A 17,230-nucleotide genomic window follows, 5' to 3' on the forward strand; every position below is an offset into this window, starting at 1 on the left:
ATGCTGTCAAAGAAAATCCATACAGACAAACCTTGTATTATGCATTGCAGTCATTTTGGCCAAATCGCCTGCTTGACCATGGCATTGACGGCGCTACATGGTCTTGGGTGAATGTTGCGAATTTTGCCATTGATTTTTCGATGATTTTCTTGCGGTTAATGATGCCGTTTTCTTTTGCAACCATGGTTGTTTGTGGATAATACATGAAGATGCGATGCCATGGCCCGACTATGATGATGGTGGAAATGACGGTTTGTCAACACCTTGAAAACTGAATTGGCACAACATAAGGCAACTGACCATTACGCAACTAACAACAGTTGGACATCGTTGACAAACAATGGCATTGATGATGATTGTTGATACTGTCGTCAAATTTGTCTCTTCGCAATGTGGTTTAGACCAATTGCCTTGATTATTGTCAATTTTCAGACATTGTGTTATGCGGCTTCTTAAAATAACATGTATACCCCCCTCGATAGTTTATTTAAAATTTACAGCTTCTGCCATAGAATATCACAAGAAGAAAGCGAAAAGTAAAAAGGGGTTTAATATGCACTACTATGTTTATCAAAATAAAATGAATTAATGAAAAGAATAAAATAAATTAACTTAGAAAAGCAATTCAATTTTAATTAAAAGAAAACAAGTAAAAACAAGTAAGCTAGCCTTTGCTCGTGCGGGGCCGACTATGTTATACCCTACAACACTTCATACGTTAGAAGCCCCCTTATGTCCAAATCCATATTGGAAGATTTCGCTTTTGAAATTAGGACTTTGACTAGGGACATTTGCCCAACATTTATGCACTCCGTCGGGCTGTTAGTTGTTGTAGTCCATTTTACAGCTAAATATAATCCAATGGTTATCCAAAATGCTAGAATTCTTCACTGTCCATAACTCTATTCACAGGCGTGTCGATTGGCTTCAATTGTGTGATCGGAAAAACATTTCTGTTTTCGGTTAATTTGAACCCCTAAATATTTTGCAATCATCTCCGAAAGCAAGAAGTCCCTCTGTATCTATAAATTTAGACTTATCTTTTCACACAAAATTAGTGGTACATTGTACCCTCTGTCCTAAACTCTAACTTTATGCGAGATTTCGTGTCCTTTGGTTTCTATTTGTGACCTTTATAACGGCTGCAAATTCAGGAAAATTTGTAGTTGTTGGTCCATTTCAACCCCCTAATATATTGCGGACATCTTTGAAAATAATAGGCCTAGCCCTTCTGAGCCCAACCCTTGTGAAAATTTTCGTGAGGATCGGACGATATTTGCAATACTTATATAATATCCCCAACCTGTGTTGTAAGGTGAAAAAAATATTACAAAAATTACAAAATATTATAAGTCAAATTGAAAAAATCGCATGCGATAAAAAATATGAAAAAATTAAAAAATATCACAAAATACTACAAAATCTATATTAACATCATTATTGGCATATTTTTCTGCGATTTTTTTAGATTTTATACTTTTATGTCAAGAGGGCATTCTGAATTGACAAAATTTGTCAAAGTCGGTACAGCCATTCTTGAGATATAAGCATTCGAACTAACATCCTCTTCCATATATACTTTCCTATGTGGGAAACCAATATTTCGTGGTGTTACATAATTTTTGGACCAATCAAACTTATAATACCCCCAAAACATAGTCTTGTAGGGTATAAACACTAAGTTCGGCCGGGAAGAACTTCAATATTCTACACCTTTGGGTAAAGAAAACATTTTTATATAAAAGTATCTGAATTCAAGCGTGTTCCACTTTAAACTACATGTACCAGCAAGACCGTTTGGATAATACTTTTAAAAAAACCATAAAGTGGGTGAGGCCATTATATGGTGGCCATACCAAATCTTCTTAAATACCAAATTTAAAACAATATCGTAAATGTGACTAGAATTATCAAAATTCACAGTATCGGTGTGTTTCGTTGTAAGTGCCCTATAGGAAAACGTGGAAATAAATTTTCAATGTTATGCTGCTGGAGCTAGAAGCCATTATGAACTACTATACCAATTTGCAGACAAATCCGTGACAAAATGTGGCAAAAATCATCAAATTACTGAATATCAGGAGGTACAATTGTGTGGGGCCTATACGAAAACGTGAACCTATACATAATAAGTTCCGCCACAGGAGCAAGAATCCATTACGAACTACAAATAGAAATTTTTGGATAAATCCGTGGTAAAGTGTTGTATGGGAGCTATACCAAAACGTAGACCTATATATACTATGTTCCGCCACCGGATCTAGAACACATTATAACAAAAATAAAATTAGACACATCCGTGGAAAAATGTGGCAAACACCATCAAAATACCGAATATCGGGATGTACCGTTATGTGGGGGCTATACGAAAACATGGACCTATACATACACTGTTGTACCGTCGGAGCTAGAAAGCATTGCGACCAACAAATACCAATTTTTGGATAAATGTGGTAAAATGTGGCATAAATCATCAAAATATCGAATATCGGGAGGTACATACAATGTTTCATCACCGGAGTTAGAACCATTATGACCTATAAATGCCAATTTTTAGACAAATTCGTGAAAAAATGTGGCAAAAATTATCAAAATACCGAATATATGGCGGCTATACCAAAACGTCTCAATGTCTCATTTTCAATATCAACTATCCTATCAATACCAACTATAAATTGTTCTGCCAAAATTTGAGGTCAAATGATATGGGCTGTATCATGCTTTAAACATAATGACGGACATCGTTAAATCGACTTAGAATTTTATGCTGATTATGAATATATATAGTTTAGAGGTCCAACGACGATTAGGGATGTTACAAACGGAATGATAAAGTTAATAGAAAGTAGAGTATTTCCAGGTGGATGGTATAATAATCCAAACAGCGAAAACCATATTATCATCCAATTTGATTGGAAATTGTAGCAGAAACCATCAAAATATCGAAAATCCGGAGGAATAGTAATTTGGGGGCTATACCTGAACGTGGATCAATATAGCCCATTTTCAATACCAATCGGAATGTATGTAATATAAATCTTTGTATAATATAATATAAATCTTTCTACAGATCATTTTGTTTGAAAATCCAAATTTGTGTGTGTTTGCCATACTATGGAGGGTACATTAAGTTTTCACTCCGTTTTCATGCCAGTCCCAACTATATATACTATATATACAGGGTGAGATAAAAAACCTGCAACAAACCTCATTTTGTAACCATTCTTGGGTGCGCGTGCTAAGTTCTGTTGGAATGTCCAATGTCTGTGCCCAAATCGTTTGCATTCCTAAGGCTTTATTAGACCCTCCAGAATATTTTCGCGATAATATTCCTCATTTATTCTGATGCTACGGTCGATTAATACGAGCGGAGAGCGATCACCGGCTGTTATGGCGGCCCACACCATCACCATGGCTGGCGCATAAATTCTGATGTCCGACCGAAGGTGCACATTTTCAGCTGACCTCTTGCCACGAACATTTTGTTTGTTTACAAACTGACGGACGACGAATGTTTTCTCATCGGAGAAAACCAAATTCGGCAATTCACCACTTTCGGCCATGCGAAGCAACTCTTTAGCTCTTTTGAGTCTATTTCCTTTTCGTTGCGGTGTAAGTTCTCGCACTTTTTGGAATTTTAATGGCTTTATCCCAAGCTCATTTTTTTAATATTTGCCGAATGGAATATTGCGATATGTTCAGAACACGAGCCAATTTTCGGCTTCTTTACTTTTCGAACCATTTCAGCTGATGTTGCTGTTTTCTTCCGTCCACTTTCTTGATGTCAGGCTACGCTATCAGTATCACGCTTACGAGCGATAGTACGAGGCACAAAAGATTTATTCACATTTAAATGCTGGAGTGCTTTAACGATAGCCACTTGTGGTTTTCCAGCCAAATATAAAGAAATCACACTATCACGCTTGAATTCCATGACGAATAACTTTTTTCTGGAAAATTCTCACCAAAATGCTTTTGTACGCTCTTAAACAATATAATGAGTTGTCACTGGAATAATTTTATCGGACGAGTGGCTTAGAAATGACAGCAGTCTGAAGTTGGTTGCAGTTTTTTCATCTCACCCTGTATTTGTGGAAGCTAAGCTATATCTGAACCGATTTTCAGCAAATTTGATGTACTTACTTTTAGACTGAATTCTGTCGGCTGTGCCAAAATTCAGGTCATTTTGGATTGATATTGGCCGTTTGTTGCACAATTAACCCGAAATCGGTGGATAATGTATATGGGAGCTACATGAAAATTTGAACCGATTCTCATCAATTCCAATAGTGTTCGTCCTTGAGCCAAACAAATATTGTTTGGAAAATTTCATCTCAATCGGATAATAAATGCGACCTGTATTTTGTTCCCAAGAATACATGGATGGACAGACATAAGGACTGACATGCATAAATAGTGATTCAATGAAGATCCTCAAAAGTAACTATGAGTCTACCTCGCTTCCTTCTCCATGTTACAAACAAATGCACAGAAATATATACCACTATATGGTGTAAGGTAAAAAATCAAATATGTAACTTGGGTCAATGGTAATGGAACCGTTTCTAATGTCTATTCCCTTTTGAACAAATTTCCAAGATTTATGTATTATTAGAAGATTCTTAAGATTTTACTTTCAGATGTCCATCACCCTCTTCCTTTATAAGTATAGAAGATTTTGTATACCAATTCTAAAAGCTCCGCTCCTCATATATATATGCAATCATATTTTGTTTTCAGATATTTACAATGACTTAATTATTTTTTCAATTTTTTTTTACCGAAATTATTTAAGAGACCATACAATAAAACTAGAATACTAATATTTAGGAACGATTGCTGGGGCGTATAAATGTTGTGCATATGTATACGCCACCAACCAAAACAATATTGTTTTTTAAGTAAAGCATACTTTTATATACATGTGGAAATATACACATGGAAATACTATTTTTCTGAAAATTAAAAACAGAGGAAGAGGAAGTTTGTTTGAAACTTTTGAAACCAACTTTGTAAATAAGTTACGCAAATGTTGAATAATTAAAAACATTACACCATGTGTTGTTGAAGTGCGTAGAAAACGATTAGGTAACAAAACACTTCCAATTTACGACAAACTGAACGGTAGCTCAAAATAATAATAAAAATATAGCTTCACGGAATAGAAACATGAAGTTCCTCACTGAGAGAAAAACGCAACAAATCACCAAATATTCTGTAAAAATCAAAACCCTCGAAGATGTTCCAATGCTGTGGTTTAATGTGCGAATTTTAAAATTCTGGTCGGTGCTTATCGACAATAATTGGCGTCAGTACTTTTCCTATATACCGTTTTTCTTTTTGAATATTTTTCAAATACTGGATTTGTATTATACGGAAAAGGAGATCAATGATAAGATACACGATACCTATATGACAATGATAATATTCAATACATTTCTGAGAGCCATTGTAATGGTAACAAATCGAAGGAAATTTTCCGAATCTCTGGAGTACATGAAGGATTTGTATGCGGAGCTAATAATGGAATATGATTTTGAAATACGACAAATTATACGAAAATATTCGGATATGGTGTTGAAAGTATCGAAAATTAATCTCACAATGGGCATTCTGACGTGCGTGGGATTTTCCATGTTTCCCATAATGGCCGAGGAGAGAGGTAAGGATGTAAAAATTATTTCAAAGCTGCTTCCAAATCCCTAAGGATTTTTAAATAAGGCTTTTGAATTTGACGAACATGGAAATTTTGAAACACAGGGTAAGATAAAAAAAAACGGCAACCTACTTCAGACTGCTGTCATTTCTAAGCCACTCGTCCGACCGCCATTAAAGTTTTTTTCCAGTGACAGCTCATTATATTGTTTATAAGCGCACAAAAGCATTTTGGTGAGAATTTCCCAGGAAAAAAGTTATTCGTGATGGAATTCAAGCGTGATAGTGTGATTTCTTTATGTTTGGTTGGAAAACCACAAGTGGCTATCGTTAAAGCACTCCAGGATTTAAATGTGAATAAATCTTCTGTGTCTCGTACCATCGCTCGTTATCGTGATAGCGTTGCCCGACGTCAAGGAAGTGGACGGAAGAAAACAGTAACATCAGCAAAAAAGTTCGAAAAGTAAAGAAGCGACTTGATCGAAACCCGCGTCATAGTGGCCAAAAATGACTCGTGAGCTGAACATATCGCAAAGTCCGATTCAGCAAATATTGAAAAATGAGCTCGGGGTAACGCCATTGAAATTCGAAAACGACGCAAAAAAATAGCAGCATCAGCAGAAATGGTTCGAAAAGTAAAGAAGCGACTTGATCGAAACCCGTGCCGAAGTGGCCGAAAAATGGCTCGTGAGCTGAACATATTGCAATATTCCATTCGGCAAATATTGAAAAATTAGCTCGGGGTAAAGCCATTGAAATTTTAAAAAGTTCAAGAACTTACACCGCAACGGAAAGAAGAGATCTAAAGAGTTGCTTCGCATGGCCGAAAGTGGTGAACTGCCGAATTTGGTTTTCACCGATGAGAAAACATTCGTTGTCCAGCAGTTTGTAAACAAACAAAATTATCGTATTTACTTGAAAAAGAGGTCAGCTTAAAATCTGCACCTTCGGTGGGCCACCAGAACTCAAGCGCCGGGCCATGGTGATGATGTGGGCCGCCATAACAGCCGATGATCGCTCTCTGCTCCTATTAATCGACAGTGGAATCAGAATAAATGACGAATATTATCGCGAACATATTCTGGAAGGTGGACACGCACACATTTTGGCCGCAGACCTTGGACATTCCAACAGGACTCAGCACCATCGCACTCGGCACGCGCCACCTAAGAATGGTTACAAAATGAGGTTTCTCGCTTCATTTCCAGCGCACAATGAGTATTTTGGAATGAAAGGCTGACACTAAAAAATACCAAAGTGTCGATCACCTCAAGCAAGCGCTTCGCCTGGAATGGACCAAAATACCGCAGAGCAACAGTCGGGCAGTGTGTGACGGTTTCATTGGCCGTTTGAAGGCCATAATTCGTGTCAAAAGTGACCAATTCGAAAAAATCTAAACTTATTCTAAAACTTGATGATATTTCCGACATGTTTTGCCTTCATTAAAAACAATGTAAAAATTATGGCATTTGACTTTGTTGCAGTTTTTTTATCTCCCCTTGTAAATGATGCTTTTGAATTTGAGGAATATGGTTTTTTTTTTTTTTTTTTTTTGAAATATTCTAATATTTGATTTTTTTTTCAGAATTTATTTTCGGCATGTATGTACCCTATCTGAACGAGTATCAAACTCCTTGGTATGAAATATTGCTGGCCGTGCAAAGTGTCTTAAATCTTTCGGGGATGTGTACGTTTATACCATTTGCAGGAATGTTCGTCTCATTTCTGGTCTTTGCCATGGCCATATCTAAGGTCCTACAATACAAACTGAGTAAATTGTCCACAGAGATCTCTTCGAAATTGGCTGAAAGGCAAATTATTGAGTGCATAAAATTGCATCTGAAGCTTATTAGGTAAAACCATCATTCAATTAATTTCAATATTCTATCACTACTAACCAAAAATATTTTCATCCAGTTTCATAGATAAAGTCAATGAATTGTGCTCCATAATATTCCTGGTGGACTGTATACTATTTGTTGCTATTCTGTGCATTATGTTGCTGTCTTTTATATTGGTAACAATTTATTAAAATTTTTAAATTAAATTTTATTTTTAGTTTCCCAACCTTAGGTAAAAACTGTTATACAAAAATGTGTCATAGTCGTCTATATGATAATGGTATTTACCCAAACTTTCCTCTTGTATTACTTTTCGAATGAAACCTATCACGAGAGTTTGGAGATATCCACAGCTGCCTATAACATTGATTGGTTTAATTATGATGTCGAAACCCAGAAAGTTTTACAGTTGCTGCTGCTAAGATCCCAGAAACCATGTGCAGTAAGTCCATCGGGGTCTACTGTTTTATGGAAACTGTTATTCTATTTATTTTTCGCTCTCCCTCTCTCTTTTATTTAGATTTTAATCGCCAAAGCTTACCCCATCAATTTGGTCAGATTGCAAGCTATGTTGAGGGTCACCTACAGCGTATTTACTTTGTTGGACAAGTTTTATGGATAAGATGTTATAACAGTTCTAATAATAAAGAATTTTAATGGTTGACTACCAGTATGTATATAGAAGTCGATGTTTAGCCCTTACGGAATTTGTAATCTAAACATCTAAAAGAAGCTTATTTCTTCTTTGCTTCAAAAATCTTCATGTGTACAAAAAAATCTATTTCTTCATGTATGTGTACAAAAAAATCTATTTGCTGAATTTCGAGTTAATACTCCGACATGGGAGTCGAAACATTTGTGATTAAACTCCGACATCTTTTTTCCATCACTTCGACTCAGACTCAGAAAGGAACAAGTAATAATGCGCCTATGTTCGGCTGGATCGAACTTTAAATACCCTCCATTACTTGGAACCAACTTTAAAAATTAAAAAAAAAAATCTTAAAAAATACCGCTTAAATGAAAACCGTGATACGGGGCAACGCGAAGACGAGGGCCTGTATAAGTATTTGTTTGGCATAGACTGAAGTACCGATTCCGAACTTCAAATACGAAATTTAAAACAATTCCGGGGAATAACGTCGCTAATATCATCAAAATTCTGAATAAAGGGAGGTACCGTTATGCATGGGGTATACGAAGCCGTGAAGCTGCATAGACAATCTTGTGCCATAGGCTATAGTTTCCATTGCGAACTTCAAATACGAAATTTAAATCAATTCCAGTCTATAATTTTCTAAAATCATATAAATACCGAATATTGAGGGATACCATATATTCATATAAATACCGAATATGAGGAAGAGTGGAGGGTATAAAAAGCAGTAAGTTCGGCCGGGCCGAACTTTGAATACCCGCCACCATTTGGAACGAATTTGGAAATAAAATCATTAAAAAATTATGTTAAAATTTTAAAAATATTGCCGTTATATTAGACACGACGTGGACCTACATAGGCATTGTTTGTCATAAGTGATTACCAAATTCAAATTGAAATAAACGGTTAATAATGTAGCTAAAATCATCAAAATATCGTATATAGGAGCTGTGCGAAGACCAGCATAGACAATTTTCTGACACAGGCTGTAGCATCCATTACGAACTTCAAATACAACATCTCAAACAATTTCGGTGGGTATTGTACCTAAACTCGAAAAATACCGAATATAGAGAGGAACCGTTATATGGGGGCTATACGAAGACGTGGGCCTGCACAGACAAATTTCTGTCATAGGCTGTAGCATCCATTACGAACATCAAATACAACATCTCAAACAATTTCGGTGGGTATTGTACCTAAACTCGTAAAAATACCGAGGTACCTTTATATGGAGGCTATATGAAGACGTAGACCTGCACAGACAATCTCCTGTCATAGGCTGTAGTATCCATTACGAACTTAAAATACCAAATTTGAAATAATTTCGGTGAATAATGTCGCTAAAATGATCAAAATACAGAATACAGAGGTACCGGTATATGGGGGCTATACGAAGGTGAGAACCTGCACAGACAATTTTCTGTCTTATGCTGTAGTATTCATTACGAACTTAAAATATTAAATTTGAAACAATTCCGGTGAATTATGTCGCTAAAATCATCAAAAACTGAATATCGGGAGGTACCGTTATATGGGGGCTATACCAAAATGTACACCTAAATGGCCCATTTTCAATACCAAAAGTACTGCAGACATAACATACATTTGAGTAAAATTTTATCAACCTACTTCAATTCTTTCGGAAGCTAGAATGATTTAAACAGACGGATAGACGGACAGATTGACGGGCATCGATAAATCGACATAGAATTTTATGCTGATCAAGAATATATATACTGTGTTGGGTCTGACGTGAGTATTTCGAGGAGTTACAAACGGAATGACAAACTTAATATACCCTCCATATATACCCAAGTTTGGCCGGGCCGAACTTTTTATAACCTTCTATCTACAGTGCCCAGGTGTGTCAGGAGCGTAACTGATCAGTAACTGATGTTCTATCATCCTTTCTCTGAGGGTTCGACAATTATTTAACCGTTTCCCACAATTTACCCATAAAGCTGCCAGTGTTCCAACACTTTAAATGGTCCAGCCACTTTTTTCTCTAGTAATCCTCTTCCAATTCTGATCAGTAAGTTTTCCCATGGTTAAGAAAAGTATGACGTTCAGGGGCTATGAATGAGGGTGTTCTTCTTTTGGAAACGATCATGGCAGTCACCTTGCACATACTGTCATTACAGGCGGCTAATACCTATCAAAAGCGTCAAAACTATTAAACGGCGGGATGCAACACATGAATCACATCTATCTCTGCAGTTCCAGACTTCACCGTTATCCCCACTCTTTCCATGTAAAAGTCACTTAAGACTATCTTAAACGAAATAGGTCTGTATGGAACAGGATTCGAGCAACAGGAACACTAATCCCCCACCTCTACTTTTAACGTGGCTATCTCATCGCCTGAGCTAAGCTCAGCTGTTCCCAGGGTCTCCACTAGGTCCCACTAAACCTTATATATTAAGAAGAATAGATTACTAACATTCCTGAGCGTGTAAGTCATGTACAGGATGAGATGCAAATACTGCAACCAATTTCAGACTGTTCTCATTTCCAAACCACTCGTCCGACAGATTTTAAAATTATTCCAGTGACAGCTCATTATATTGTTTACAATCTTACAAAATCATTTTGGTGAGAATTTTCCAAAAAAATGTTATTCGTGATGTAATTCATGCGTGATAGTGTGATTTGTTTATATTTGGCTGGAAAACCACAAGTGGCTATGGTTAGAGCACTCCAGCATTTAAATGTGAATAAAACCATCACACGTTACCGTGATACTGGTAGACTGGCTCGTCGTCAAAGAAGTGGACGGAAGAAAACAACATCATCAGCAGATATGGTTCGAAAAGTAAAGAAGCGACTTGATCGAAACCCGCGTCGCTGTGACCGAAAAATGGCTCGTGAGCTGAACATAACGCAATATTCCATTCGGCAAATATTGAAAACTGAGATTGGGGTAAAGCCATTGAAATTCCAAAAGTACAAGAACTCACATCGCAACAGAAAGGAAATAGACTCAAAAGAGATAAAGAATTGCTTCGCTTAAGTGGTGAATTTGGTTTCCTCCGATGAGAAAACAGCAGTTTGTAAACAAACAGTGTTTACTTGCCAAAGAGGTCAGCTGAAAATGTGCACCTTCGGTTTGCCACCAGAACTCAAGCGCCGGACATGGTGATGGTGTGGGCCGCCATAACAGCCGATGGTCGCTCTCCGCTCGTATTAATCGAACGTGGCATCAGAATAAATGCCGAATATTATCGCGAAAATATTCTGGAGGGTGTATTAAAGCCTTGGGCATGCAAGCATTTTGGCCGCAGACCTTGGGCATTCCAACAGGATTCAGCACCATCGCAAACAGAACGCTCCGCCCAAGAATGGTTACAAACTGAGGTTCCTCGCTTCATTTCCATTTCCAAAATCTGCGGATACCAATCCGTTAAACTATTGTGTCTGGAGTATTTTGGAAAGCAAGGTTTGCACTAAAAAATACCAAAGTGTCGATCAGCTCAAGCAACCACTTCACCGGGAATGGACCAAAATACCGCAGAGCAACATTCGGGCAGGGTGTTTCAATGGTTGTTTGAAGGCCATAATTAGTGCCAAAGGAGACCAATTCAGACAAATCTTAACTTATTCCAAAATTTGATGCTATTTCCGACATTTTTTGCTTTCATTCAATAAAAATTAAAAAAAAAATGTTAAAAATGTAACGGTTGATTTTGTTGCGGTTTTTTTATCTCACCTTGTATATTAAACTTACTTTCCAAACTTGATTCTCATACAAAATTTCTATCGGTTTATATAATAACATAATCTTAAACCTGTTTTTCGACAGAGAATATTTTATATATTACTTTTCTTTCTTATTTTATTTTGGCTTGAGGTCAGTAGAATAAAACACAATTAATTTTGTTTCATCATTTTATTTCCAATATTTCGATCGGCATCGACGATCTTCATCAGGGATTGAACTTTAAAAAACAAATAACATGCATTTTAATATTTTAAAAATTTTTTTAAACATAATTAACAATTATAATAATTACATTTGTTTATAGTCTTAAAAACAATTTCACTTCCACATTACATTACAGAGATTTTCAGACTAAACTCTTCGGTGTCTTTCTATTGTGTTTCTATAAATTTGCGCACAGTGTTCTGTGTCTGATTTGTAATTCATTCTATTTTCAATGGGGACATTAATTATGTGAAGCATTTCCAACATGTATCTTCGCTTGTAATTGTTCTCTTGTGTTAATATGTCAACATTTTTAAAATTAGGAGTATGTCCGGTTGTTGCACAGTGTGCGGCAAGTGCTGTTTTCTGTTCAAGAGGTTTGTCTTTAGCTTTTTGGTCAGATTTATGACCACTTAACCGTGTTTTATACCCTCCACCAAAAAAGGTATGGAGGGTATATTAACTTTGTCATTCCGTTTGTAACTCATCGAAATAATCATTTTAGACCCAACAAAGTATATATATTCTTGATCAGCGTAAAATTCTAAGACGATTTAGCCCTGTCCGTCCGTCTGTCCGTCTGTTGTAATCACGCTACAGTCTAAACGAATTAAGATAGGATAGCTAAAATTTTGCACAGATCTCTCTTATGTCTGCAGGCAGGTCAAGTTCGAAGATGGGCTATATCGGTCCACGATATCGTATAGCCCCCATATAACGGTACCCCCCGATATTCGGTATTTTAATGATTTTACCCACATTTTTGAATGGAATTGTCTGAAAATCCACACAAGGAGTTTCTTGTGGGTACTTTATACCTCGGCAGAGAATTATCTATATAGGTTCACAATATCGTACAGCCCCCATATAACGGTACCCCCCGATATTCGGTATTTTGATGATTTTAGCCACATTTTTCAACGGAATTGTCTGAAAATTCACACAAGGAGTTCCTTGTGGGTACTTTATACCTCGGCAGAGAATTATCTATATAGGTACACGATATCGTATATCCCCCATGTAACGGTACCCCCCGATATTCGGTATTTTGATGATTTTACCCACATTTTTCAACGGAATTGTCTGAAAATCCACACAAGGAGTTCCTTGTGGGTACTTTATACCTCGGCAGAGAATTGTCCATATAGGTCCACGATATCGTATAGCCCCCATGTAACGGTACCCCCCCCCCCCCACCCCCGATATTCGGTATTTTGATGATTTTACCCACATTTTTCAACGGAATTGTCTGAAAATCCACACAAGGAGTTCCTTGTGGGTACTTTAAACCTCGGCAGAGAATTATTTATATAGGTCCACAATATCGTATAGCCCCCATATAACGGTACCCCCCGATATTCGGTATTTTGAAGATTTTACCCACATTTTTGAACGGAATTTTCTGAAAATCCACACAAGGAGTTCCTTGTGGGTACTTTATACCTCGGCAGAGAATTATCTATATAGGTCCACAATATCGTATAGCCCCCATATAACGGTACCCCCCGATATTCGGTATTTTGATGATTTTACCCACATTTTTCAACGGAATTGTCTGAAAATCCACACAAGGACTTCCTTGTGGGTACTTTATACCTCGGCAGAGAATTATCTATATAGGTCTACAATATCGTATAGCCCCCATATAACGGTACCCCCCGATATTCGGTATTTTGATGATTTTACCCACATTTTTCAACGGAATTGTCTGAAAATTCACACAAGGAGTTCCTTCTGGGTACTTTATACCTCGGCAGAGAATTATCTATATAGGTCCACGATATCGTATAGCCCCCATGTAACGGTACCCCCCGATATTCGGTATTTTGATGATTTTACCCACATTTTTCAACGGAATTGTCTGAAAATCCACACAAGGAGTTCCTTGTGGGTACTTTATACCTCGGCAGAGAATTGTCCATATAGGTCCACGATATCGTATAGCCCCCATGTAACGGTACCCCCCGATATTCGGTATTTTGATGATTTTACCCACATTTTTCAACGGAATTGTCTGAAAAGCCACACAAGGAGTTCCTTGTGGGTACTTTAAACCTCGGCAGAGAATTATTTATATAGGTCCACAATATCGTATAGCCCCCATATAACGGTACCCCCAGATATTCGGTATTTTGAAGATTTTACCCACATTTTTGAACGGAATTTTCTGAAAATCCACACAAGGAGTTCCTTGTGGGTACTTTATACCTCGGCAGAGAATTATCTATATAGGTCTACAATATCGTATAGCCCCCATATAACGGTACCCACCGATATTCGGTATTTTGATGATTTTACCCACATTTTTCAACGGAATTGTCTGAAAATCCACACAAGGAGTTCCGTGTGGGTACTTTATACCTCGGCAGAGAATTGTCCATATAGGTCCACGATATCGTATAGCCCCCATGTAACGGTACCCCCCCCCCCCCCCGATATTCGGTATTTTGATGATTTTACCCACATTTTTCAACGGAATTGTCTGAAAATCCACACAAGGAGTTCCTTGTGGGTACTTTAAACCTCGGCAGAGAATTATTTATATAGGTTCACAATATCGTATAGCCCCCATATAACGGTACCCCCACGGTATTCAGTATTTTCATGATTTTAGGCACATTTTTCAACGGAATTGTCTGAAAATCCACAAAAGGAGTCCCTTGTGGGCATTTTACCTCCTCAAAATGAAGTGTCTATGTAGGTCCACGATATCGTATATCCCCCATATAACTGTAACCTCCGATATTCGGTATTTTGATGATGTTAGCCACGCTTTTCGATGGAATTGTCTTAAAATCAACACAAGTAGTTCCTTGTGAGTACTTCACCCCCTGAGAGAGAATTGTCTATACAGGTCCACGATATCGTATATCCCCCATATAACGGTACCTCCCGATATTCGGTATTTTATGATTTGACCCACATTTTTCATCGGAATTGTCTGAAAATCCACACAAGGAGTTCCTTGTGGGTACTTTATACCTCGGCAGAGAATTATCTATATAGATCCCCTATATTGTATAGCCCTCATATAACGGTACCCCCGATATTCGGTATTTTGATGTTTTTAGCCATATGTTTCAACGGAATGGTCACAAGGTTCTTTGTACACAAGGGGCTCTTTGTGAGCACTTTACCCACCGACAGATAATTCTCTATATAGGTTAACGATAACGTATAGCTCCCATATAACGGTACCCCGCGATATTCGGTATTTTGATGATTTTAGCCACATTTTCCAATCGTATTGTCTGAAAATCCACACACGAAGTTCCTTGTGAGTACTTTACACGCAGACATAGATTTGTCTTTATAGGTCCACAATATCGTATATCCCCCCACATATCGGCACCTTCCTATATTAGATATTTTAAGGATTTTAAAAGAATTTTTATTGGATTTTATTTTTTTGAAAATTTTCTAATTCGTTCCAAATGGTGGAGGGTATTCAAAGTTCGGCCCGGCCGAACTTACTGCTTTTTTACTTGTTTAATTTTGTTTTTGTTGTCCCAACATATACTTTATTGCATACGTTGGACCCGTCGCCATTGCATTTTATTTTGTATACAACATTGGATTTGTCATCTTGAGGAATTTTTGATTTTGTTCTGCTGAAAAAATTGTTGTTAGTGTTGGTGCTTCTCAATGCTAACTGATATTTTTCTTTATTGTACAAATTTGAATAAGAGAAACGTTCTGAAAAGCCAGGTATATAAGTGGAACGTTTGTAAATTTTTTCTGGTTTTTGTTCAATATTGTCCAGTCTTTTGTATCTCACGTGTCTTATAAGTTGATTAATCGTATTTTCAGGGAAATCGTTCATCTTTAAGATATTATTGATTTTGTTAATATTATCAGAATGAAATTTGACGTCGCTGATGTTTAGAACTCTCTGAATAAAGTTAGTGGCTGTATTTACTTTGATTCTACGTGGATGTTTGGAATGGAAATTTATTAATCTTCCTGAAGACGTTGGTTTTTGATACCAGTCTAGAAATAGAAGGTTGCCTTGTCTTAGTACAACAGCGTCAAGGTATGGTAATTGGAGGTCCGATTCACATTCCATTGTGAATTTTATGTTTTTGTTATACAAATTCAGTGTCTTCAAGATGTTGTCAACCTGGTCCTTCTGCACAAAGAAAAATATGTCGTCGACATACTTTGTTAATATTCTTGGTTTTAAAGTTAATGTTTTCATGGTTGCATTAAGTAACCCTTCCATGACAATATCAGCAATTATAGGGGAAACAGGTGATCCCATTGGCATCCCTTTTAATTGTTCAAATATTTTGTCGTTATATACAAAATATCTGGAGTCCTTTATGCATATCGTTAAAATTTCTATGAATAGATTCATTGGCATATTCGTGTATTCCTGAATGATGTTCCACTTTTCTTTTATTGTGTTAATTGCCAAATTCTTTTTTTATATTTTTTCAATTTTTTATACCTTTCACCATACATAGTATGGAGGGTATATTAAGTTCGTCATTCCGTTTGTAACTCATCGAAATAATCATTTTAGACCCAACAAAGTATATATATTCTTGATCAGCGTAAAATTCTAAGACGATTTAGCCCTGTCCGTCCGTCTGTCCGTCTGTTGTAATCACGCTACAGTCTAAACGAATTAAGATAGGAAGCTAAAATTTTGCACAGATCTCTCTTTTGTCTGCAGGCAGGTCAAGTTCAAAGATGGGCTATATTGGTCCACGATATCGTATAGCCCCCATATAACGGTACCACCGATATTCGGTATTTTGATGATTTTAGCCACATTTTTCAATGGAATTGTCTGAAAATCCACACAAGTAGTTCCTTGTGAATACTTTACCCCCTGAGAGAGAATTGTCTATATAGGTCCACGATATCGTATATCCCCCATATTCGGTATTTTGATGATTTTGGCCACATTTTCAAATCGTATTGTCTGAAAATCCACACAAGGAGTTCTTTTTGAGCATTTTACCCCCTGAAAGGGAATTGTCTATAGGTCCGTAATATCGTATATCCCCCGTATAACGATACCCCCCGATATTCAGCAGTTTGATGATTTTAGCCACTTTTTCCAATGGAATTATATGAAAATCCACACAAGGAGTTCCTTGTGAGTACTTTACACCCAGACATAGATTTGTCTTAATAGGTCCA

General features: G+C 36.9%; 1 protein-coding gene across 1 annotated transcript; it reads left to right on the forward strand.

Moving 5' to 3' along the window:
- The first annotated feature begins 5,169 nt into the window (after positions 1-5,169).
- On the forward strand, positions 5,170-8,118 carry LOC101900931 (odorant receptor 30a-like). The gene is made up of 5 exons (XM_005190132.2): positions 5,170-5,662; positions 7,241-7,508; positions 7,573-7,672; positions 7,729-7,938; positions 8,017-8,118. Exons 1-5 carry the CDS (start codon positions 5,170-5,172, stop codon positions 8,116-8,118), a joined length of 1,173 nt encoding a protein of 390 aa, XP_005190189.2.
- The last annotated feature ends 9,112 nt before the right edge of the window (positions 8,119-17,230 follow it).

Source organism: Musca domestica, unplaced genomic scaffold (assembly GCF_030504385.1).
Source record: "Musca domestica strain aabys unplaced genomic scaffold, Musca_domestica.polishedcontigs.V.1.1 507, whole genome shotgun sequence".
Lineage (NCBI taxonomy): Eukaryota > Metazoa > Arthropoda > Insecta > Diptera > Muscidae > Musca > Musca domestica.

Coding starts and splice junctions, on each gene's coding strand:
- LOC101900931 (XM_005190132.2), top strand. CDS start 5,170: ATGAAGTTCCTCACTGAGAGAAAAACGCAACAAATCACCAAATATTCT. Junction 5,663..7,240: donor CATAATGGCCGAGGAGAGAG/GTAAGGATGTAA, acceptor TTTTTTTTTCAG/AATTTATTTTCGGCATGTAT. Junction 7,509..7,572: donor TTGCATCTGAAGCTTATTAG/GTAAAACCATCA, acceptor ATTTTCATCCAG/TTTCATAGATAAAGTCAATG.